Raw genomic sequence first — 24,541 nt, 5'->3', positions numbered from 1 at the left:
TAAAATTACCCAGATATATGTTGCAATTTTTAAATAAAAATCAATTTTTCCTATCGGGCCGTCTTATTTGATGTTTTTTTCTCGATTCGTGGTGTTTTGGCGATTTTGAAACAACAATTAGCCGATTTATTTGTGCGGTATGCCTGACATGTCTGTGCGCGATAAGGTTGAGAGCTCCGCACGCGAGCGGTGTTTTGTTACATGATGACAGTAAGACAGTTGTGTGCAGTGTAAATTTCTAAATATAAGGATTCCGCACGCGAGCGGTGTTTTGTTACATGATGACCGTTGAGTCGAATTTAAATTTCAAAAATATAAGGATTTGTATGGAACGAAATGAAGGTGGTTAGCAAGCCAAATATATTGAAAAATTTTTCAAAAAGAAATGACTTACCTTGCCTCTACGACGCTGTTGGTGAAGTTTGCGTCCTCCCTGGGCAGTTCGTTGGCGATTTAATGCCATTTTAGCCGATTTTTTTTTCGCGCTGCCTCAGGGAGGACACAAACTTCACCAACAGCGTCGTAGAGGAAGGTAAGTCATTTTTATTGAAAAATTTTCCAACATATTTGGCTTGCTAACCACCTTCGTTTCGTTCCATACAAATCCTTATATTTTTGAAATTTACATTCGACCCAACGGACAACGGTCATCATGTAACAAAACACCGCTCGCGTGCGGAGCCCTTAGCCTTATCGCGCACGAACATGTCAGGCTTACCGCACAAATAAATCGGCTAATTGTCTGTTTACATCAAATAAGACGGCGCGATAGGGAAAATTGATTTTCATTTAAAAATTGCAACATATTTCTGGGTAATTTTAAATTAGAGTAAAATCTCATCATCGAGAGCTTGGCTTTTACATAAACATAAGTGCAACCCGCCGTAACACAACACCTCCATATGGTGCAAGGCGAGAGTCACGTTTTTGCATACAATTAACATATGAATTACTGTATAAACTCCTCTTATTGTGAGCTTGGGCCGCCTGTGTTCAGTACTAGATTCTTCGGTCTTAAAATAGTATGCAAGTCAATTAATACCTGTAGGTATGGATTGGATTTCACAGCACTCTCTCGGATTTTCTAAATCATTTACGTCTCGGTCTCGAATTTTCAAACAAGTCAGCTATCCTTTGTTACTTTGTACTTTGCTCGTGTGTTTACTCCGCCAGAAGGGAATGGCGCATCTCGTTGCTCGCGGTTTCGCCGCTCGCCTATCTATCAGTCTTAGGATCAGTCGCTTTGCCTTGGCGTATTCTCGTCGCACGCTAGTAAAACAAGCAGTCTGTTCGCAGTTTTCAAAACCCCATACGCGCTTGTCTGCCATGGAAGACCTGTCTGTCATGGAAGACTTCAAAATTCGCCTTATTGAGACAGAAGAAGAGTACGAAAGCGTCATAATAAATGCGATGGTCAAGGAAGGCTGGCGGCCGGGTCTAAAAGATGCCGAATGTTTTCTGGTCTGTGATCCAACTGCGGCTTTTGTTGGCGAGTTGAACGGGAAACCTATATGTTGTATCACCCTGACTAAATATGGTGAAAGCTTTGCTTTTGGTGGGTGTTACATCGTGAACAAGGAATACAGAGGAAGGGGATATGGCAGGAAGATTGATGACGCTGCTATAGGACACATGAGGCAGTTCCGCAGCATTGGAGTAATATCAGCGGTGCAGTCGGAAGAAGTGAACAAACGTAAGGGATTTCGCAGTCAGTTTTATGGTGCAACCTTCGTCTTTCACCTTCCAACCGCTATAACCCGCTTCTCTGGAACATCGGAGAGATCTCCTGTGAAAATCAAACGCACTGAAGAAGTGAATCTAGAAGCGCTTTTCGCGTACGACACTGAAGTGTTTGGCTTTGAACGTCACGCGTTCTTATCGAAATGGTTACGCATGACAGGCAGGCACGTACGTGTAGCCATCAACAGTGAAGGTTCTATCGTGGGTTATACAGTTGCCCGACCAATGTTTGTCAAAGAAGAAGGTTACAAGATAGGACCGCTCTTTGCAGATTCCGAGCCAATTGCAGAGAAGTTGTTAAAAGCAGTGTTTGAAGAGCTTCTTCGACAAGAGGAACCTTCTCCATTGGTCTGTATTGACGCCCCTACAAAGAAGGCCACTGAACTGTGCGAAAGGCTTCAAGGAAAGCGATCGTATGAGCTGGTGTATATGGTTATAAATGATCCTCCTGATGTATGTTTTGATAAATGGTTCGGTTACACTTCTACTCAACTTGGTTAAGGTCCCGGGGGGGCCCCCGGGGGGGGGGGTTAAGGTCCGTTTCCACCTCTGGTATACACGCACTTCATCATGTCAACCGTGATTTAGTTCGTTTTTTACAAAAACAGTTTGTTATCTTTGGGTTGACAATGGGAAAAAGTTTGGCCCAGAGCCTAGGGCCGCTCAAAAATGAAAGTCAAATGTATTTATAGTGGTTTACGTAACCTCGTTTCGGGGGGTGCTATGTGGCATGTTGTCACACTGCTTCATTAGCGGGGTGTTGTATTATATATAATCGCATTGTCTCCGTTTATATTTATTCGACTCATACAACCGCTTCTTTGCCCTCTAAATTAAATACCCAATGAACCCATTGACTAAGGTCGAATAGCGTATTCGAGTATTTGCTTATCATATTATTGGCTTGTCAAGTTCCCCTTGTTTTTAAACTTAATTTTGGTTACTATCATGCGCTTTATACATGAGCCTCTGGCTCGGATAGGGAGGGCAACCTCATCCCGCGTTATGACTTTAATAAATTGATTGATTATTGCGGGCCCAAGAGAGGCCCGCAACCCTAATCTTGACAGTGACCAGCGGATTGCGTTTTACGCGTGCGCGCCACGTTAATAGAAAGCGAACCGAAAACGGAAGTTGAAAATTTTGTTCTTCCACTAAGAACGATCGGAATGCGAAAAATGTGTCAATCACGACAGTTTGTCGTAACACCGGAAGAGAAAATCTGTTCTCCAAGAACGATTGTCACATAAGATCTAGGCTTCTGTCACATGGAAGATTGCAAACATTACAATTTGCAGACGTGTTTTACGGGTGTTGCTTTTGCGAAAATTTGCTCTGATTGTATCACGCATAAACCACGGCAAAGCGAATGATTCCAACAACGGTTATTCTCGAGAAATTCGTTATAACACTGACAACATAGTGAGTTTATCGACCGAGGAAAATCACATCTCAATTCACACCGCGTGCTCGACTACAGTTCACTAAACTGTCAATCCGACAAAAAACAACTCTGACTGGTTCGCGGCCGGTTACAGTTAGCGGCAATTAAGCGTGATTTATCATTAATCGCGCCACGTTAATAAAAGGCGAGCACAACATAGCGAGTTTACCGACTGAGAAAAATCACATCTCAATTCACACCGCGTGCTCGATTACACTTCCCAAAACGATAAAAACATGCATTCCTTGCGTGACGCGTTACTCGGGATAATTGTCTTTTGTCCATTTTATCATTTATTTATTGACACTGCCATCTAAAATTACGCACTCTCGTACCAGTACCTTTTCTAAGTGCGTCAAGTCCCGCACTTTCTAACCTGTGGTTACCACTAGTATTAATATTATACTAGCTGATGTTCAGATTTTTGCAAACTTTATACTACATTTATAGTTATTATTCAGTTGCACTGTTAGTTTTCGTAATTCCGCGCATATATTGTTTGTATAATTTATTATTATGTAATTCTTATTAAAGACATAATAAAGAGGGTCGCACACGGCTCGTGTTGACACACCCCTAAATGGTTGCTTATTAAATGATAAATATTTATATTCGGTTGAGCGAATTGGAATATAATTAGATTAACGTTTCTTCACAATATTAAAAGATGAGGATAATGTTTCGATTTTAATCAATTAAGAGTTCGTTCCTTAATTCGTAAAGAAAATGTAAAGTGATAGAATTGCTTCAAAGCAATAGTTCGAAACATATCAAACTTCTCACTATTTTCCCAAGCGCCATTTATTATGATGGTCATTGATGTAAGTAAAGATTTATTCGCTTCTTTTTTTCGTGCACAAAACTCGTGAAAAGAAAAAATAATTAACATGCGAAGTTGCGATTCTCAGACAAGACAAGAACAAGTCTCAGACAAGGAAGAAAAAAGTGGAAGTGAAAGTGAACTGCTGGCAATAAAATAATTGCCTGTCAGAAAGTTGCTCTGATCTGCTTAAAAGCCCTGCCGGCTAATAACTCGCTCGCTTGAAAGCCAACGTGAAACTCAGAAAAGAGAGCAGTGCAAAACCCAAACATGAAAGCCTGCGAGCAGCCCAGCCTCACCCCTTTCATAATTTATAACACATAATTTACGAACAGGAAAACAATTATAATAATTACTTTAAGGTAGCTATATAAAGTTGTTCCCCAAGCCTTCCGATTTCTTGAACCCCCGGATAACTCAAACCAAAGGTAGTTTCCCTTGAATTTGCTTCGATAAGTCAAATAATGCAATTTTACCCCCGATTTTTTTAACCAATTTTCGTTTACCTTGGAGGTGGGAGAAATCGAAATTCAAAAGATTAAGTAGTGGCAGCTTTTTTTCACACTTCAGAAGGATATATAATATAATTTGAACTTCATTCAATTTGCAAATGACAATGGATATTACACATCTAACACATGTTTAGTCTTTTTGAAAATTTTAACTTTAGATTTAACTTCAAAGCACAAAAGATAGCTTGCCTTATTCTGATTGGCTGGGTGCCGGTAACACATATTCCCAATAACTCGCACCAGATCTCTCTGAAAGCCATGACTAGGACTCAGTTCCCCAGAGTCCACACCCTGTGGAATTGAGCTCACATTGCTGAACGTTTCCCTGGCCTCAGGCTTAGCTGTTTCCTTTAATAAACCTGCAAGCGTATTTTTTTAAACCAAAGTTAAGGGACCTTTCCAACTTGCGTAAATACAAGTGCTTACAGCACTGATTCTTGTTTATGTGCTGATGTGCTTGTTTATGTAATGGCCGGCCGACGGACAATGTCCAGTCAAGATGACAATTTGTCCGGACAAAGTTTTGGTTTGCCGGTCATTTTGACCGGTCATGTACTTGGTAACTGATATCATGACGAGAGAAAAAAATAAATTTCTGATACAACAAACATTTCTGATACAAATTTACATTTACAAGGGCCTTAGGAAGCAATCTATTCAAGAAATTGCAGGAAAAACAGTGAAGAAATAGCGGGTCTTTTTATGCCACGAAAGCGAAGACGATCTTTCGAACAGCAGAAACGAATGGTAGTTTAAAATTGCTATTTTCTATATTTTGACTGGTTAGAAACAACACGTGACTGAGCTAAAATCTATCCGAAAATTATTTTGAGCCCTGCCAGACAGATCTGTGTTCAGTGGTCCTCCATGCGCTGTAAATAGCCAAATAGTCAGCCTCCGGCCAGTTTCATTTACAATATTTTGTTATTTATTTACATTGGACACTTAAATACAGTGATTTATTTCTGTATTTTATTTAACCAACCTATGCATGTAACCAGTAATGAGGTTCTTTCTTGCAGGTCAGTCAGGTTTGACTGCAGTCCAGTACTGGCAGAGAGCACGCTTAACAGCCGGGTGACTATCAATACCTGAAACTACACACAGAAAGGCTCCAATTATTTTTACATGGTTTTAACAGCATTTTAAGAAAGTTCTGCTCCAAACAAGTATGTCTTTACATAGTCTCTGGCATTTAGGTCTGCAATGCATGCAGATAGTGCAATGTGTGCAGAACCAAGGGCTATGTATGTGCATCTGGGCAGCTACAGGAATAGCAGACCTAAATGCTAGGGAATCCTAAAGCGTGGTTTTTACAAGTAATGAAGTTGTAATCAGAAGTGCAAAGAATTAGGATCTAGTGAAAATCAAACTGACAGAGACCTAAGCAGAGTTTTGGATTCTGCTTATGACTTTGTCACTTAGAATCTAGTGAAAACAAGATTGTTGAAATTGCAAACAGAAAGGAAGTATACTTGCAGGGCCTGAGAACTGAGAACTAGCATTATGATAGGTTTGTTCTTCTGCTTCTGCTTGTGACTCTGAAGATCTAGTTTTGAGGGAGAGAGTCATATGCGGAACTAGGAGCAAATGAAACAGTCAAGCTTATGACTCCAATTTTTGATTTTCACTCAGACATACATGAAGCACTCTTACAACATTACTATGGTTACAACTCCAACTACCACTCTGTCACCAGTGAAAACCAGCTTAAGTGCAGAGCAGGGGGGATGGTGAGAACACTCACCTCCCACCAATGTGGCCAGGGTTCCTTTCCCGGTCCCGGCGTCATATGTGGTTGAGTTTGTTGTTGGTTCTCATCCTCACTTGGAGGGTTTTTCTCTGGGTTCTCTGACTTTCCTCCTTTCGCAAAAATCAACACTTCTAAATTCCAATTCGATCAGGAACAGTGCACAAAGAGCCGCCCCGTGGAAGTGCCACTGCAAATTCCCATTTATTATTTACCGGTATTTTATTATTTTTATTTTATACTTACAAAGTCATCAGATGACTGATTTAGCTGCTGTAGCCTCTGTGTAATATCTACAGCATGGTTCTCAAACTGTTCAGCCAGGTATCCTAATGAAGTAGCATAAAAATCTTCTCTCCTTTGTTCTCCTCTTGATTTATTACTTGGTTCATCTAAAGCATCTGCAAAACAACAGCACATTTTAATGGACAACGATTCAAACCTTAAGTGAGAAAAAACAGCAGATTGTAATCTTAACAAGCGAGATATACTTCTATCCTAATGAAGGAATGCTTGTCCATCACAGGTTGTACTCATTTTATTTCTGGGCCTGGTTGTTCAAAAGCTTTGTGTAATAAAAAGACAAACTAATTTGGGAAATTCTTGAAGTTGAAAATCATTTTATTCCATCTTTATGATGTCTGATATTGGTGAGAACAGAAGAAAACAAAAATGAATGCAAAAAAAAAAAGATTATTGATACCGAAATAAGCTTGCAATGTTTAATATACGAAATGCTGCACATCAAAGACCTGAAACCTTCACTCAATGTGCAATCGGACTCAATTCGCGTGAAGTTATTTACAGATGACTAATATATTTGCATAACCAACATGCACATTGGAATGAAACTTAATTATTATTCAAAACTCAACTCTTAACAACTTGAACACTTACAAACTTTTTAATCTTGAAAATGATGTTCGATACATCGAAACGTCGATTAATGTTATTACTAATTTTTCTTATTATCTGTACCTAAAATAAAAAAATATAAAAACTTAAACTGAACTTGAAATTGATGTCAATCTTTGATTGTTTATCCTCTTTTGACTTAGTAAGCCCTGGATTTCCTTAGTGTTTCTTTCAGCCCAGCCTAATATTGTATTCTCAACATATCTTAAATAAACTTGTTTCACATGTATCAAAAAAGAACATTGTCACTAGTTGCTGAAACAGCAATGTGGGGTTCATTTTTACTAACCTGTTATTTTGACCTGGAATACGTCCAACAAAATTATCCTACAAAAAATGAAAGAATGTTATAGTGAACATTAATTTGATTGCATAAACAGAGTAAACAAACTGAAGGGTTTCACGAGAAAATACCAATAATGTAAAATAAAAATGAATCAGTATCTGCAAACATGTTTATTTTCATTTGTACTGTCATTATACAAAACAGTACAAATTCAAATGCTTGCAGTTTGCTTTTGCACACATTTTGAGCCACAAAGCAATTCATTTATACCAGATGGCTTCAGTGAATGTGCAGTTCTTTGAACGCATTCAGCGGAAAAATAATTATTAAAGTTTCTAATATTTAGTTAATGTCACCACAATCGAAAGGACACCGTTTATGTGGGAGAAAGGTAGGGGAGATAAGTGTTGTCCTGGACCCAAGAGCTGCCTGCCATGCGCGAGGCAAGTATTCGGGGCTAGTGTCAGCGAGTGGCATATAAGACCGTGAGATGGGTGTCACAGGGCACAGAGGCAGGGTGGCGTGTACCTATGCCAAGCTCCTGGAGGGATGGTAGTGAGTTTCAAATCAAATCTGCTTGACCCTACTTCTGGTAATTTTCAACAGAACAGTTCACAAGATATTCAACACTCTCTAACTTTGGTTTTAATGAATTACTGAAGGTTTCTTGATCTCAAGGTTCCTAATTAGTAAATGTCTCTAAGATAACCCAACAAGGCCGGTCATGGCTGCAGTGTGTCAGTGCAAATTTTACTTACAAGCACATGATCTAAAAAAATCATCACTGACACCTACAGAAAAGATTAATATATAATATGCAGTTCCAGAAAATATCGATACCCTTCCCATGGTAGGTTATTGGAAATTCCAAGGGGATTAGGAGGGTCTCATAAGCCAAAATTTTTAAAGGAAGGTATGGGGCTAAACTGGAATTTCCGGAGGGGTGGGGAAATTCAAACCAAAAAACCTTCTGAGGGAGGGGTTTGGATATTTTCGGGAACAACTCAATTACAATCTTGCATGTCTCAATAATTTTCGACCCAAGAGCATAATTTATTCATGCACAAAGATAAGCATCTTACCTAGCTAGTGGATCAAATTCAATTCCTTGGTACATCTCAGGGAAAAGACCATTACAGATCAAATAATCCAAAATAAAATACCTGAAGAAGAGGAACATAACATGGTGAATTAAAATGAGAAGTATATTGAGGGTAAAATGCAACTCAATGAAGTGCATTTCAAATAAAACAATTGGCTCATCTGTTCCAGCATTAACTTCAGTGAATGTGAGTATCACTACTTTAACTACCAGTATTCTTTCCAAAAAAAAAAAACAAACTAACTCACTCACATAACAGAAGAGTATCACTACTTTAACTGCCGGTAGATGTGATGATAATTTACTACAGGATACCATTCTGCAGCATGTTTGCCAGGTAGTACAGTAAGAACCCTTTTATCTGTTCACCATAGCAGGGGTCATCGGCTTGTGTTTTTGGGTAACTACCTTATTGTTTCTTATTTTCGTGGTAACTTAATTTCGTGAAAATGGAACAGGCATATTTTGTGGGACTTAATTTTTGCGATTTGGCCAAAAATGTGCAATTAACATAAAAAAATTCAATAGAAAACTTTTAAAATTAATTTTCGCGGGTCTTTAATTTTACGATTTTTTGAAAATTGCGAAAATCGCAAAAATTAAGTCCTGCGAAAATAACTAACAATAAGGTAGACACTACACTCTCACAGTGCCTCTTTTAACCCAGGTTTATAAATGAGTACTAGTGAAGTAAATGCTGGGGTAACCCTGTGATGGACTAGCATCCTATCCAGGGAAGAGGAGAAAATCTCGTAGTCCCTAATGCTATTAATAAAGACCAGGGGGGGGTTGTTCAAAAGCCGATTACCACTAACCCAGGATTAAATGTCGACCGATAGGGATTTTTGAATTCCTCTAGTACAAAATTGTTTCTATTGCTTATGTTTTGTGGAGCTTGAGATCCTAGTTAGCGTTAAAACTGGAGGACAGGAAATATAAACAGAAAACTTCACTGAAAAGCTAAACAACTGAAATCATCAAAAAGGATCACGCTAATCAAGGATTAGGTTAATCATGCTTTGAACAACCGCGGCCCCCCCAAAATTATGGGAGAACCCCCCGGGATTAATAGAGACCTGGATATACTCTACTGGTGGTATGGGATATTCTGGCCCCATGTAGAATTTACCACAACCTAATCACCCAAAGGAGGCTTCCATTATAATAGGTGATTATACCTGCCAACTTTTTCTGGGTCAAAGGTGTAAGTTTTTTTCTCCTGAGAGTGCAAGGATTTCCGAAGACAACACGACCATGTCCGATGATTTCCAAAGACGTCTGATGTATTCTAAAAAAATTCCGAACATATTCCGGTTCCAGTCCCAGGACATGTTTTGCTTAACACAACCTCATTCCCAATGCATAATTTCTTGTCAAAACTCTGAGATTTAGAGGAAAGTATCATCATTTACTCATTTTTAACACACAGAGTTTTCCTTTCTCGCATTGGTTTGTGTTCAATGCGGGTCCAGACCTTTAGGGAAGTGGGGGCCTCTAAGAACCTGAGATCTTTTGGCTCAATTTTCAAACAAATTCCATGAGATGATGAGAGATCCTGGGAATTAGGTTGAGAAATTATGTACTAACCCCCATTCAAGCTGTGTCTTGTCTGCACACAAGTGTATAATGTGAGAGATAATCTTGAGTCCATCATGATCACTTACAAGATGTAACCTGGAAAATTTTACATGTAAATAAATTTGCAGGTACAGTATTCGATTTTTAATTTTTTTTTTTTGTTTGTTATATAGATATATATAAAAAAAAAAAATAAAAAAAAAAATATTTATAAAAAAAAAAAAATTACATTTTAAAACCAAAAAGAAAAGAAAAAACCACAAAAAAAAAAAAAAAACACCGTTAGCTCGAGCCCTGGTATTCAGTAGATTTTATCATCATTTTTTTTTACTTTAGTTAGGTAAGGTTAGGTAAGGTAAGGAAACTTTATTTAACCAGGGTGGCCCATTCAGCAATTAGGCTGGTATCCATTGGGGCCCTGGGACAATACAATTATATACAATATAAAATAATGTTAAAAATATAAAAAAAAAATGAACAAATTACATTAATAAGTTATTAGTTTAAATTTTAAGACAAAGCCTACATGGGTATGCAGAAACAAATATTATTTAAACAGATGTTGTACTTGCAAGAGGAGAGGATAAGAGAGGAGGGGAGGAGGGGAGGGGAGGCAAGGAGGAGAGGAGCGGAGTTGCATAGTGCGTGCAACCTCTTTTATCTCTCAGAGCAGTCTTCATTCTTTAAAAGGTTATAATAAGTCAGTTGTTAATAATTACCTGTTGTGTTCATTCAAACAGTTGTAAATAATCATACACAGACAGTCCTGGACACTGTGATTTGTTGATGAAAACACATTCCTGGAAATGATTTTAAAATACACCATCAATCAAAGGTCTCTATGAGACTACGACTATTTTGCTATGGTCTATCTGTTGGCTGTCAATTGTGGTATGGAGTAGTGTTTTGCTAAAGGGTGAAAGACGCTTTTCATGTTGTTTAGGAGTGGAAGTCTTGAAAATAACTTAGCTTACCTGAATACTTTACACTTCCACATCACATTCTAAATTAAAACTGAAACCTAGATGTCAACAACGCGCTGTTTACAAAACTCAACCGCAAATTAAGGAGCCAAAGAAAACCCAATCGAAAACACATTGAATATACTGTAGTTCTCGTGTCGCGTATACGCTTATTCCGGCCTACTAAAGCAAACAAACAGTTCAGCGGTTCAATACATTCTTCATATATACCCACACCCCCGGCCCACACCGAAAAGAAATCCCTAGAATTGAGAACGCGAATAAATGATTATTTACTCGTGTTTAGCGAGACTAACGCAATCGATTGTCGCGAATGTGAAAGACTTGTAAAAGTACAAATTTGCGTTCTTAATCGTTTTAGGTTAAATATTAGCGCTCCTTTAGTGTGTTAGACGCTTGTACCAGTCCAAACTTGCGTTCTTACGTTCTTGGACACATATTAGCGTCGCTTTTAATAGTCTGTGAAAGACTTATACATTGCCTTCAAGTGTTGGCTGACGCTTTGTTCACCCACACCGAAAAGAAATCCCTTGAATTGAGAACGCGAATGATTATTTACTCGTGTTTAGCGTGACTAACGCAATCGATTGTCGCAAAAACAAATCCTTCAGGTTAAATATTAGCGCGACTTATACGTTGCCTTCAAGTGTTGACTGACGCATTGTTCACCCACACCGAAAAGAAATCCCTTGAATTGAGAACGCGAATAAATGATTATTCACTCGTGTTAAGCGTGACCAACGCAATCGATTGTCGCGAAAATATCTGATTTGAGATACTCACGCATAAAAATAATTGTTATATAACTTTTATACATTTGACAAGTCACGTTTTTAACACGAGATACTAATGAGATACTAATGAGATACCCTTTCATCACCCACAGCGGCTAATGGAGTTCAAGTCTAATTTCCGGTCCAAAAATATCGCACGTAGACAAAAACAATTGTTATCATGGCGGGTGTTGAGCGCAGGTTGAGCGGAATGAAGTAGAAAGCGAGTTCTTCTAGGTTTTAGAAAATCTCTCAAGAGTTTTGTTCACAAAACATTTAAAGACGAACAAAGGGAGTGTATTCGACGAATAGTTTGTGAAAGAAAAGATGATTTGGCGGTGCTTCCGATGGGATTCGGTAAGAGCGTGATCTATCACCAGTGGTGTCGAAGAGTATTACATCACACCACCAAAGACGCCAGACGATCGTGCCAGTGACGAAAACTACGACCTTTAAATGACTGACCTGAGCCTTACACAAAATCAGCCTTTGCAGAAATCAAATTTTAAAAACCATCCGATCAGCTCGTAATGTGAGTCTTATGCGTATTTTTCTCGTCTGTTGCCCGATAAAATGTGCGAAACATTCATTTTTCCGTGCTACGGCGGAATTTTAAAATAAATAAATATTATCGCTGAAAAGGGTTTCTTGAAAGTTGGGACAAGCATGTTGCCTCATCCTCGGTGTAAGAAGAACGCGAATAAATGATTATTTACTCGTGTTTAGCGAGACTAACGCAATCGATTGTCGCGAATGTGAAAGACTTGTAAAAGTACAAATTTGCATTCTTAATCGTTTTAGGTTAAATATTAGCGCTCCTTTAGTGTGTTAGACGCTTGTACCAGTCCAAACTTGCGTTCTTACGTTTTTGGTTACATATTAGCGTCGCTTTAGTCTGTGAAAGACTTATACATTGCCTTCAAGTGTTGGCTGACGCTTTGTTCACCCACACCGAAAAGAAATCCCTTGAATTGAGAACGCGAATGATTATTTACTCGTGTTTAGCGTGACTAACGCAATCGATTGTCGCGAAAACAAATCCTTTTGGTTAAATATTAGCGCGACTTATACGTTGCCTTCAAGTGTTGACTGACGCATTGTTCACCCACACCGAAAAGAAATCCCTTGAATTGAGAACGCGAATAAATGATTATTCACTCGTGTTAAGCGTGACTAACGCAATCGATTGTCGCGAAAACAAATCCTTAGTTGTGTCATATCGGATTTGAGATACTCACGCATAAAAATAATTGTTATATAACGTTTATACATGTGACAAGTCACGTTTTTAACACGAGATACTAATGAGATACTAATGAGATACCCTTTCATCACCCACAGCGGCTAATGGAGTTCAAGTCTAATTTCCGGTCCAAAAATATCGCACGTAGACAAAAACAATTGTTATCATGGCGGGTGTTGAGCGCAGGTTGAGCGGAATGAAGTAGAAAGCGAGTTCTTCTAGGTTTTAGAAAATCTCTCAAGAGTTTTGTTCACAAAACATTTAAAGACGAACAAAGGGAGTGTATTCGACGAATAGTTTGTGAAAGAAAAGATAATTTCCGTTCTTAATCATTTTAGGTTAAATATTAGCGCCCGGCTTCAGTGAGTGAGACGCTTGTACTAGCACAACGCTTTAGACTGTGAAACACTGAACCACTCACATTCTCGATTAGTTGTGTCATATCTCATTTGAGATACTCACGCATAAAAATAACTGTTATATAACGTTTATACATGTGACAAGTCACGTTTTTAACACGAGATCGCAATTGTTGACGCAATACTAATGAGAGACCCTTTCATCACCTACAGCGGAATATGTGACAAGTCACGTCTTTAACACGAGATCGGAAGTGTTGACGCAATAATAATAAGAGACCCTTTCATCGCCCACTAAGCGGAAAGAACTCCCTTGAGAAATTAAAACAGTCCCTTGAGAAATTAAAAAAGTCCCTTGAGAGTAGACAAGAATGTTCCAAATTTTGCCCACATCACTCCTAATCTCCTACTTCTGCTTGTAAACAAGCAAAATAGTCGAAAAAAAGCAGGTCAGATAGCTCTCCTCAAAGTCTCACATGAATGGCTTGCTACACCTCAAGAGAACAACAGGAATAACGCCCTGAGCTGCCAAAACAATAGCAACTGCTACCCAAGAGAGCCAATTTATAAGCTTAGGAGAGCTGCAATACTACTGAAAAAAGCACTAGTGAAATTTTTACTTGGTACTTTAAACTTTAAAAATATACCATGTACAGTAATGAGGCAATTCAACTATGACCCACTTTTGACAAATATTCAAGTAAAAGCTGTTTTTGGTTCCAAACTTTTTATACCATTTGTCTCTTATTCATTACCATAATCTAAGACAATAGAAAAATGGTTTATAACCACAACATCGCCACCTGCTTGTTTTAATTTATACTGACAATGTACAACATAACAGGTTGAGTGTACAATTTAATAGTTTTCTCTGTCAAAATGTTAGGCTGACTTGTAATCCAGGTGCAATAACCTATTTGTTAACCAATTAGCTTGTTTTTTATTGTAATGCCATCTTGGTGAATTGCCAGATCCTGAACCTAAACTTCATTTATGCTCTCCCAACTTTCCACTTGTATTTCAATGTCAATTAAAGCAAGCTTATCGAATATTGATTATATTACATGTACTTTAAGGCCTAAGATGTGTAACAAACTTACAGGAAGAATTGTGGAAAGCACTTTTTCCACACAAACTGCTGTGTGGCTTCATTTTTCACCACTGTGTTTCCAAGAAGCTGCAAACTACTTCTTACAACATTATTAACTGCATCGGATCCTAAAGAACACCAGTATTAATGTAATGTTAGTGGACCTTTTAAGCCCTGTGAATCCTGGCCACTGAAAAAAATTCAGTGGCTCAGGTGGGACTCGAACCCACGACCTTCGGGTTGCATGACCACTGCTCTACCATCTGAGCTACAGAGCCACAGATGGGAACAGCGCGTGAGTGAATCTTATATGAACTTACATGTGAACAGGAGTTTCTTGCAACGAACATGTGAAACATGTATTACATGTGAAGAACAAATAAATGCGGATGAACAGTGTTTCGATTCTAGTTTAGAATCATCCTCAGTGTCTCATTTCATTTATTTGTCATGACTGAGGATGATTCTAAACTTTTAAGCCCCAATACCGTATTATTCGATTAAGCACCCTGGGCACTTATTAAATTTTTGGACCTTGAGAGTGGGCGCTAATTCAAAGCTGGGTGCCTATTAAATTTTCACCATTTTTTGCAAGTAGTTAGTTTATTTTGCAACAGAACAATAAATAAAAACAAAACGTGAAGATGCCCCAAAGCAAACTTTAACTCTTCATTGAAAATTTTTGTAAAATACTAGTACTAAGTCAATTTCAATCGCAATTTCAATAATAGTCAATACTCCTCTTTTGCGCTTTTTTATGAGGGAAGTGGGGATTGACGCTTATTCGAGGCTGGGTGCTTATTATCTCTTCCTACCTACAGGGTGGGTGCTTATTCGAGGTGGGCGCTTATTTGAGGTTGGGTGCTTAATTGAATAAATACGGTAACCACATACAAATTCTCTTGACTGATCCCCGTACATTTTCTTATAGCATTGTTGGGAGAATTTGTTAAAAGTTCAAAGCAATCCCCTTTGGTGACCATTTTATTAATTCTCATAGCCTCTTCTCTTGATTTAGTATTGATATTGTGAGGAGAAATTTGATGTTGGTCACTCTTAGAGTCACTGTTAGAGACCGGTCATTATACAGATTTAAGGGGGGAGGGCTGGTGCAAATACGGGAAGGGTCAAAAATTTTAATGCAGCGAAAAAGTAGGGCACATAACAAAGTTATGAATGCATATTAGGGAGCTTTGAGGGATTTGGGGAGGGGGAAGGGGGGTCAGCAAAAAATGTGCTTTAAAAAGGGGAGGGTTAGGAGAATTTGAACATGGCCTCCCTCATTTGCACCACTGAGCCCTTCCCTTCTAAATAATGACTGGTCCCTTAGTGAACATGCTTGGCACACAAGATGCTCAGATGCCTTCCTATTGAGGATTACGGAATATAAAGCTAGAAATTTCTTCTTATGGTAGTTGGAGCCGCACCCTTTGAATACAAAATTATAATAATATTCATGTTGACCTTAATTTACCTTTTTCACTTTCTTGGAACTTTGGTTTTAACAAAATAACAGTGATGTCCATCACATGTTCCAACACACCCGAGGATCTGTAGGTATTAAACAATAGTTCCTTATTAAAATTATTGTTCAACAATTATAACAAAAAGGAACCCTAAAACATTATTTTTATATAATCCTAAGCTTGAAATATGAATAAAATGTCTTTCTTTTAATACTGGTTCAGAGAAGTTTGTTTTTCTCAGGTCAGACTTAAAAATCAGGGCATTCAAATCTTAAACCCAAATGACTTTCAGACCCAAAACTTTGAACCCAAAACTTGAAAAAAAAGGTCCCCCCCAATAGGTGTCTATGCAGACGACATATGCCTTCTTTCCCAAAAACTACAACATATGCAAGCCAAAACCAACAACCTGGCACAGATTGCAGAGACAACCGGCCTCAGGGTGAGCAAAGAGAAAACAAAAGTGATGCGAACCAAAAGCAAGCAGCGGGGCAAAATTAAGTTGAATGGTGAGGATCTGGAAGATGTCGAAAGTTTCACTTATCTAGGCAGTATCATCACAGTCACTGGAGTAACTGAGGAGGATGTGAAGTGCAGAATTGGTAAAGCGAGACTGGCGTTCAACATGCTTAGACCAGTCTGGAATGCCTCCTCGATTTCCACCAAAACCAAGTTGCGCATCTTCACCACTAATGTAAAAGCTACGCTTCTCTATGGCTCAGAGACCTGGAAAGTGACACAAGCTCTATCAAATAAGCTACAAAGCTTTGTCAACAAGTGCCTCAGAAAGATCCTCAAGATTCACTGGCCAGAAAAGATCAGTAACAAAGAACTTTGGAGCAGGACAGGACAAGAGCACATACCAACTGAGATAGCAAGAAGGAAATGGGCTTGGATCGGCCACACACTAAGAAAACCAGGCACTGACACCACCAAGCAGGCCTTAAAGTGGAATCCGCAGGGGAAAAGAAAGGTGGGAAGACCTGCTAAGACCTGGAGAAGATCAACTGAGGAGGAGTTAAAGAAAGCTAACATCAGCTGGAACGCAGCAGAGAAGGCAGCTGCAAATAGAGTTCGGTGGCGAAGCATTGTTGACGCCCTTTGCTCCACCAGTCAGTCAGTCAGTCAATCGGTGTCTAGTAGGCCATGGGCTCGATTCCCATCAGGGACTTCTTTGTCCCACGCTTGTGACATTTGAACACTACATCTTTATCATTTATCACCAAGCTTAAAATTTACCATCTTTATTATTTATCACACACTTGACACTTTGACATTGCTGATCCTAGCAGTATGCAGGACGCGTGTCACATAAGAACCCTAGTAAATGGAGACTAACCTGGGTGTGGCTCAAAAATTTTGCCAACCCCTAAAAGATACCATTTTTCGTGCCTGATTGGTACAGACTGTCAACACAGTATGATTGTGCTTTAATTTCTTCACATGCAACCATAAACGAGACCATGATAGCCTAAAATTTATATTGGCACTCTGCCCTAAGTGAGACCAAAATCTATGATTTACACCCCTAAGCGACACGACAAGCATCCCCGTCTCTTTCATATGGGAGTCTCCACAGGAGAGTCCCCCTCCCACCTGCACCCCCCTCCACAGCCATGTTCTAGTTGTCACAAGTTACTTACTTACTCTCACTTACTTACTTACAACTTGTACTTACATCATACTGTTCTGATTCCTCGGTGTTTCTGCACAGCAGTTTCTCAGGAATCTTAATGCCTCTGTTAAAGCTTTCAAACAAAGAATGTCCTGTTGTTCTTTTCCTTCATCTGTTTGTGCACACAAAGTGCTTTTGCATCTAACGATAACATCTTTCAACTGTAGAACATTTTTCTCTAATACAGAGGATCTATAAAATTGAAATTCGAAAGTCTTCGTTACTTTTGTCAGCTTTATCTCAAGTCTAAATACAATTTCCAACCACGTGCCCTTCATTTCGGATTTTCGAATTCAAATTGTTTTCACTGTAAACTGAAATCACTGAAGCTACCTGTTATTTTGATCCATAGCCCAGGTCTTGAGTTTCTCTAAAGTATTTTTAGCTTCAATCCAGGAGTTTTCGGAGTAATCGAATGTCTCTGCTAAAGATCTCAGCGCGGAAAGTGTTGTATCTTCTTCGTTCTGGTCCGCCATCTTGGAAATTGTTGTGAAAATCCGCTGACAATTCCTAATTCGCCCCAGGTTTTCTCCACCTAGCCTCCCGCGCAGTCGTTCTTAGGGGAGATCGCGTATTTGTTCAAATCTGCGTTTGTTGTAAACTCAATACTAAGTGTCACATAAATACTTTAGTTTAACTTCTAAAAAGACATGTTTATTTCCAAAGGATCTTCATGGCCACTAGTATGTCTGTTCCAGTGTTTCTATCTCTAGAGGTCGTACAGCCATCGTCCCCAGTCGTCTTCATACAGCACGCGGCAAAGATACAGCGGAGGGAGAGATGGGTACCGAGAAAGGGAGCGCAAGGGGTGCTCCCCCACCTCGCGCGCGTACTTCTCCCTTTGCCCCGTGCTATATGAAGACGACTGGGGACGAGTCAGGTGTTACTCGTCTCTTTAGCAGCCGTTGTTTTGGATGTCACGCAAAAAAAAAACGGCAGCGAAGAAGACTTATGTGTTATTGGCATGGAATAAAGTTGGCTCGCCCCAAGGTCCCCCAAGGGTGACCCTACCTGACTCTCTACTCATGCAAACGTTTCGCTGCTATTTATAAGGAAATACAGCTGACACAACTAAAGTTTTCTCACTCAGGAGCCGAGTATGAAGGGTGATCCTCCCATCAGCGACAGCTTTTCTCCATTTTAACAGGTTTTTAAGGAAAACAGGAGCCATAATATAAAAAATATCCCAAAGAGAATCAAAAGAGAAAGAGAGTCATTCAACTTTCCAAAAATATTTATTTACAATCAGAGTTGACGTTTACAAGTGCAACGTAATGGACGAGTTTTTACTCTTTAGTCTTTCCAAGTTTCTATGCCTTTTATTATGCTACAGTCAATCCGTTTTGGAAAACTCTTCAAAACAAGGTAACCATTTATTACATGAAACTTGTAGTCCTTCTTTACACTGTTTGATCCTTAGAAGCTTTTAAATTAAACATCACTTTGATAAGGTCGTTAAACAACTACATTTATAGACTTCATAAGATAGAATATGCACGAAAAATTTTGAAAAAGGACAAAAACAACTATACCGTGAACGTAGGGATTACGCTACAATGCTTTCTTTTTCCCTCCAACGATTAAAAAACAGCATATGGCCATAAAACCTAATCTTTTCTCTGTTTCTTTTAAAAATGAAGAATACTACCGCGTACATGGAAGCGCGTGTTTTGCTAATCACTTTTGACATCACTATTTCAAATAGTCAGCCATGTAAATAAAAGAAGCAATATCACTTTCCATTTGCAAAAAGAACCTTCTTAGACATCGCTTTAGGACTTAGTTTTTCCCCAAAGAATATACTTATGTATTTTGGTTTCTATTTTCTTCAAATTTTCAAAATAATTATAATTCATTTGTATTTTTATATTTCCTTGTACATATAAAAACATTTTATAATGTAGTCAAAATTTACGATTGGGCGACCCTGCCTAAATAAAGTTGACTTGACTTGTATTCGAAAAATCTTTGAACATGCGCCCTTAATTTTCACTCCAATATTTGCTCAAATCTGCGTTTGTTGTAAACTCAATACCAAGTGTCACATAAAAACTTTAATTTAACTTCTAAAAAGACATGTTTATTTGAAAAGGATCTTCATGGCCACTAGTATGTCTGTTCCAGTGTTTCTATCTCTAGAGGTCGTACAGCCATCAGTCGAACTTGTTGAGTTCCCTCAACCTTGAACTCCACATCACATGACTCGGCGGTCTCAGTTTGGTTTCCGCAAGCGCATATCTTCAAAAGGGAGCACGCTGCCCGCCGCAGCACCCTTCTGTAGCATGCGTCACACAAAGGAAACAGCGGAGAGATGGAGGGTGGAACGAAAATCAGCCACTGAATGAAGACGTGCAATTCTTGCGGGTATTGAACCTGGGACAGCAGTAACACAACTGCCACATAGAAAGGAAGCCAACACAGTCCAGTCACGCTAGATTGCAGCAACAATAAACGTGACAGAGAGCGCTGCTGCTGGAGGGCCTTGAACTGAGGCAGAAATCTCGGGCTCTGGAAAACTTTCTTTCTAATTGGAAAGATCGGGGTCTGCCAGGGGATAACAAAAGCCTGATCTCGCGGTGGAGTTGACGCACTTCTAGAGGTCCTAGAGCTGGGTGTCCTCTCGGCGTCCTTTTCCAGGGCACTTGCAGGGTATGTAATCTCGTTCACGTCTTTCCCTGCATCTTCATTCGTCCCATTTGCAGCAAATGGCAGCTGACGCAGCCCCTTTAGGTGCGCTTGCCGGAGAACGTCCAGTAAGACGCTCTCATGCAGACGAGACTGTTGCGAAGATTTCCTGGAGACCAACGGGCTGGCATGAACGGACAGTACACCAGATCGCGCGCCACTAGACCGCCTAGACCAGTATGACCGGTTGGACCTTATTGTAGCTCGTGATTGGTTGGAACTGGAGATAGACGCAACTGTTGTCATCTCAGGATCGTTGATCTTCTCTTCGTATTTATGTCTTTCCCAAAACATCTGCAGTGGGTACAACCGGCGTTGCTTCACTGCTCTGACAGCAAGGAAGATGGTAAGAAAAGAAAGAACAGAAAACGAGCAAACAAGATAAAAGAAAGAATTTTTTGACGGCACGATTTTTGCATTGGTAAGGAAGGTACAGGAGGGCACCAAATGGAGGTCATTGAAAACGCTCCATCCCAGAAGAATTTGGACCCCCAACAGCAAGCCCGCTAGCAAACACATAGCAAGGAAACCGTATCTTCCTCTTTTACTACGGCGTTTCCCGTCTAAAGGAATATGATGTTGAACGTTTTGGCAAAACACAGCAAGAAAGAAAAGAACCAGAAAGCAAGTGATAAGTACCAATGAGCTTAAAAAGCTCAGGCTCTGACAGAGTGTCTTGTTATGTTCCAACCAAGTTGGGCCCATAACAATAGTCACGAGCATGAACCCAGGACCAAGCAGTGAAGCTGTGAAGTCGAGTGCAGCCAAAACTGTTATGTGAGGACATCTGAGGGCTGTACGATAGGACACAAAGGGAACGACAAGGTTTCCACACACGCCTAATAACACGAGCACAATGGCGAGTAGAAGTTGGACAGTACTGGGAATGGCCAACATGATTGGAGCGATGTGCAGTCACGTGATATGGCAGTGAACTTCCTCGGTTTAACGGGTTGTTGTTCTGAGGAATGAAGAAAGAAAACAAGCAATTGACAAAAATGAAGAAAAAAAGGAAAAATTTTCAAGGAAATAATATGATAAAAAAAAACTGTGTCGAGCAAATTCGCTTTTTTCACGATCCCAAAATACACTTTGTTTACCCCCAAAATTTTTGCACTAAAGCATTGTTTTACGATTGTACGTCATCGTAAATCCCAAGAGAAATTGAAAAAATGCTTATGCAAAAATTTTAAGGGGATAAACAAGATCTATTATAGGAACGGTGAAAACAGCGAATTCTTGTTTTAAGCGTAAAATGCAACTCTCTATTCTTGCAAGGCAATCCACTGCACTGAAAAAACTGGCGACTGGTACATTTACCTACAATTCCTAGCGCGCGAAAACGCTGAAAAGGCTCATAAAACGTACGGATACGCTCTAAAAACGCGCCTGGGTTTAACCCCTATAATGGGCGCGTGGAAGAGAGAGTTCAGGGACTGGACTATTATATACGATGACCGCGCGAAAAGAACAGAGAAATAACTCCAGAAGTGAGCGCAAAGAAAACTGCCCAAAATGGTTATTGGCTCATGGTTATTCGTTTTTATCGAGGTCACTGTACGCTTTCTCAACTTACGACCGTTCTCAAAACCGTCGTTTTCATCTTGCAGTGCTGTAAATATTATCATCAAACAGAAATGTATAACTGAAATTTGGTAAATTCGTTTCGACTCGCAGGATATGACAACCTATCGCAACTTATTATACTGAATGCTTCGTTTGTTAGCGCAGTATCATGTTTCGTCGTTTTTGGATCGCTTCGCCTCTAGATCTTTTTCAAGGCAGTAGGAACAGCAAATTTTTTAATCGATTGAAGTTATTCTTCCTCCCTCCGTTCACTGATTTCATTATTTTCAAAACCAGCTGATAAAATGCGTTCAAAGTTTTTCAAGGCATAGTTTCTCTTAATTAATTCTTGGGCTCCATACATTGTGACCATAGGACAAAGTGATGTTAAAATAATTAAATGAAAATCGCAAGTCAAGATATCAGTTCAGTTCTTACAAAATTTGATGTTATTAATCACCACTTAGCAATAAAATCGAATTGTAAGCAAATCTTACCTCTTTACTCCAGTTGATGTAAATCTTTCTTGCTCAAAGGGAAGGGAAATTGAAGCGAACTGCTTTCTGTCCGTCACCGGATAAAAAATCGTTCAGGAACGCACAACTAACTGAACACTATAACAACACGGGAAGTTTCGCTGAGTTTATATGGGACTCAAAAACCATAATTAACAAAAACAGGACTAATTAACAGTGTTAATTAATCGACGCCATTAATTAACTCGTCCTTATTGCCAATGTCAATTAATTCATAACGAAGGAAAACAACATCTATTTTGGTAACTGCAGAGTTAATGACGTCATAGTCTAAGCGGCCTGCATTATGACGTGTTCGCCAAATTTGAGAGAAATGACGAAACGCGTTATGTTAACAAATTTAGACATTGCTATAGAGACATTTGCTGTCTTTTGACTACGAAGTTTGGAGTAACACAGGACAGAACCCTGAAATAATAAAAACATGAATGCTAAACTCCTGCCTTGTGTGAAAATTAATTTAATTAAAGGATGTTATTAATTATGGATCGAGTGAGAATTGTGTGTTGTTGTGAAATCATTGGAGGTATCAATTAAATAATTACAAAATAATTATTGACACAATTAAAACGAATTACTGAGTAATCAACTGAATAGCTCGTTTGTGCTTTCTCTTGTTGCCTGGAATATTAATTGTGTTATGGTGCATTTAAATCTGTTGAAAACAATTATCAACAACATTAGCAACGAATGAGTGAGTAATAAATCACAATCAATTCTGATTAACTAATTTGCTACATTACATTGCAACTAATTACATGAAATTTCAACTGTTTTTCAACTAATTTACCAAATACGATAATAACAAGTAATTACAACATGATACAAATAAATACAATATCCCATAGCCCTCAATAACATTTCTCACTCTTAATTCCTCCATTCCTTTTATCATCATTCACTTTCCTACTTCCAATAATGGCAGTTTTTAAAATTGGGCCATAATATGACGTCATCCTGTTTGAAGCACAATGAAAATGGCAATTCAGTTAATTACTTAGAAATTCGTTTTTTAGAGCAGTTTTCAATTGAGTGTCGTAAAACCAAAACCAAAGTAATTACTCTGGCCAATCACAAAAGACACAGACAATCCAGTGAACCAATCAAAACTCGTAGCAAGTACATGTAACTGGCACAAAGCGCGGGAAAACGTGCGCGAGCGAGTCACGATTGGTTTTGGTTTTACTTCTGATTGGCCGAGAAAGTGGCGCGAAATTTTTAAACCAATCACTAAGCGTAGTAAACGCAAAACCAAAGCAAACGCAAATTACTTTCGACACTCAAGTGAAAACCGCTCTAATCAGGTAAATAATTAGTTTGTAATAGCAGTTTAAATGAGCCATAACATGACGTCATCGTGATTGGTTATTTACCTAAAACACAATAAAAATGACAATTCAGTTAATTACTTAAACATTCGATGTTAATCAGGTCAATAATTAGCTTGTTATAGCAGTTTAAATGAGCCATAACATGACGTCATCGTGTTTGGTTATCAGTGCCTGAAACACAATAGAAACTACAATTCAGTTAATTAATTAAAAATTCCTTTTTTAATCAGGTCAATAATTAGCTTGTAATAGCAGTTTACATTATTGTAATTAGTGACAGCCCCCAAAACAAATCATCAATTAATTGAAATTACTCAGTAATTTGTTTTTAATCATCTTAATAATTAGCTGTTTAAATGGGTCGTGATGTCACAGCATCGTATTTGGTTAATAGAGCGGTTTTCACTTGAGTGTCGAAAGTAAATTGCGTTTGCTTTGGTTTTGCATTGCTACGCTTAGTGATTGGCTTAAAAATCTCGCGCCACTTTCTCAGCCAATCAGAACTAAAATCAAAACCAATCGTCACTCGCTCGCGCACGTTTTCCCGCGCTTCGTGTCGGCTACATGTATTTGCTTCGAGTTTTGATTGGTTCACTGGATTGCCTGTGGCCTTTTTGATTGGCCAGAGTAATTACTATGGTTTTGGTTTTACAACACTCAATTGAAAACTGCTCTATCTTGAATTGC

At 38.9% G+C, this 24,541-nt stretch overlaps 3 protein-coding genes across 4 annotated transcripts in view; 1 reads left to right on the top strand and 2 right to left on the bottom strand.

Annotated features, from left to right (window-relative positions):
* LOC144653267 (ataxin-10-like) overlaps positions 1 to 18,238 on the bottom strand; it is a 45,296-nt gene extending 27,058 nt beyond the window's left edge. The window contains exons 1-11 of one of the 2 annotated variants that reach the window (XM_078513220.1): positions 18,070 to 18,238; positions 17,740 to 17,928; positions 16,070 to 16,146; positions 14,606 to 14,723; positions 10,867 to 10,947; positions 10,157 to 10,243; positions 8,550 to 8,630; positions 7,471 to 7,508; positions 6,513 to 6,667; positions 5,502 to 5,613; positions 4,706 to 4,875 (exon numbers count right to left, since the gene is read on the bottom strand). In XM_078513220.1, coding sequence (XP_078369346.1) covers positions 4,706 to 4,875; positions 5,502 to 5,613; positions 6,513 to 6,667; positions 7,471 to 7,508; positions 8,550 to 8,630; positions 10,157 to 10,243; positions 10,867 to 10,947; positions 14,606 to 14,723; positions 16,070 to 16,146; positions 17,740 to 17,928; positions 18,070 to 18,212 — 1,251 coding nt within the window. In that variant the 5' untranslated portion in view covers positions 18,213 to 18,238. The remainder of the gene's footprint in view (positions 1 to 4,705; positions 4,876 to 5,501; positions 5,614 to 6,512; positions 6,668 to 7,470; positions 7,509 to 8,549; positions 8,631 to 10,156; positions 10,244 to 10,866; positions 10,948 to 14,605; positions 14,724 to 16,069; positions 16,147 to 17,739; positions 17,929 to 18,069) is intronic. The other variant, XM_078513219.1, reaches the window with a different exon arrangement.
* Positions 1,035 to 3,752, top strand: LOC144653251 (holothin acyltransferase-like). Its single transcript, XM_078513201.1, has one exon. It carries the CDS (start codon positions 1,051 to 1,053, stop codon positions 2,239 to 2,241), a length of 1,191 nt encoding a protein of 396 aa, XP_078369327.1. The 5' UTR covers positions 1,035 to 1,050; the 3' UTR covers positions 2,242 to 3,752.
* Positions 18,239 to 19,842: 1,604 nt separating the features above from the next.
* On the bottom strand, positions 19,843 to 21,296 carry LOC144655062 (uncharacterized). Its single transcript, XM_078515283.1, has one exon. The coding sequence runs from the start codon at positions 21,142 to 21,144 to the stop codon at positions 19,843 to 19,845; it is 1,302 nt and encodes a 433-aa protein (XP_078371409.1). The 5' UTR covers positions 21,145 to 21,296.
* Positions 21,297 to 24,541: the final 3,245 nt, after the last annotated feature.

The sequence above is a fragment of the Oculina patagonica genome, chromosome 5, assembly GCF_052425735.1.
Source record: "Oculina patagonica isolate OP01 chromosome 5, crgOcupat, whole genome shotgun sequence".
Classification (NCBI taxonomy): Eukaryota; Metazoa; Cnidaria; class Anthozoa; order Scleractinia; family Oculinidae; genus Oculina; species Oculina patagonica.
Note: the sequence above shows the minus strand (reverse complement) of the source record. Positions and strands in the feature narration are given on the sequence as shown.

What these genes read in the sequence shown, in the direction of transcription:
- LOC144653251 (XM_078513201.1), top strand. Translation starts at nt 1,051, where the DNA reads ATGGATTGGATTTCACAGCACTCTCTCGGATTTTCTAAATCATTTACG.
- LOC144655062 (XM_078515283.1), bottom strand. Translation starts at nt 21,144, where the DNA reads ATGCTCGTGACTATTGTTATGGGCCCAACTTGGTTGGAACATAACAAG.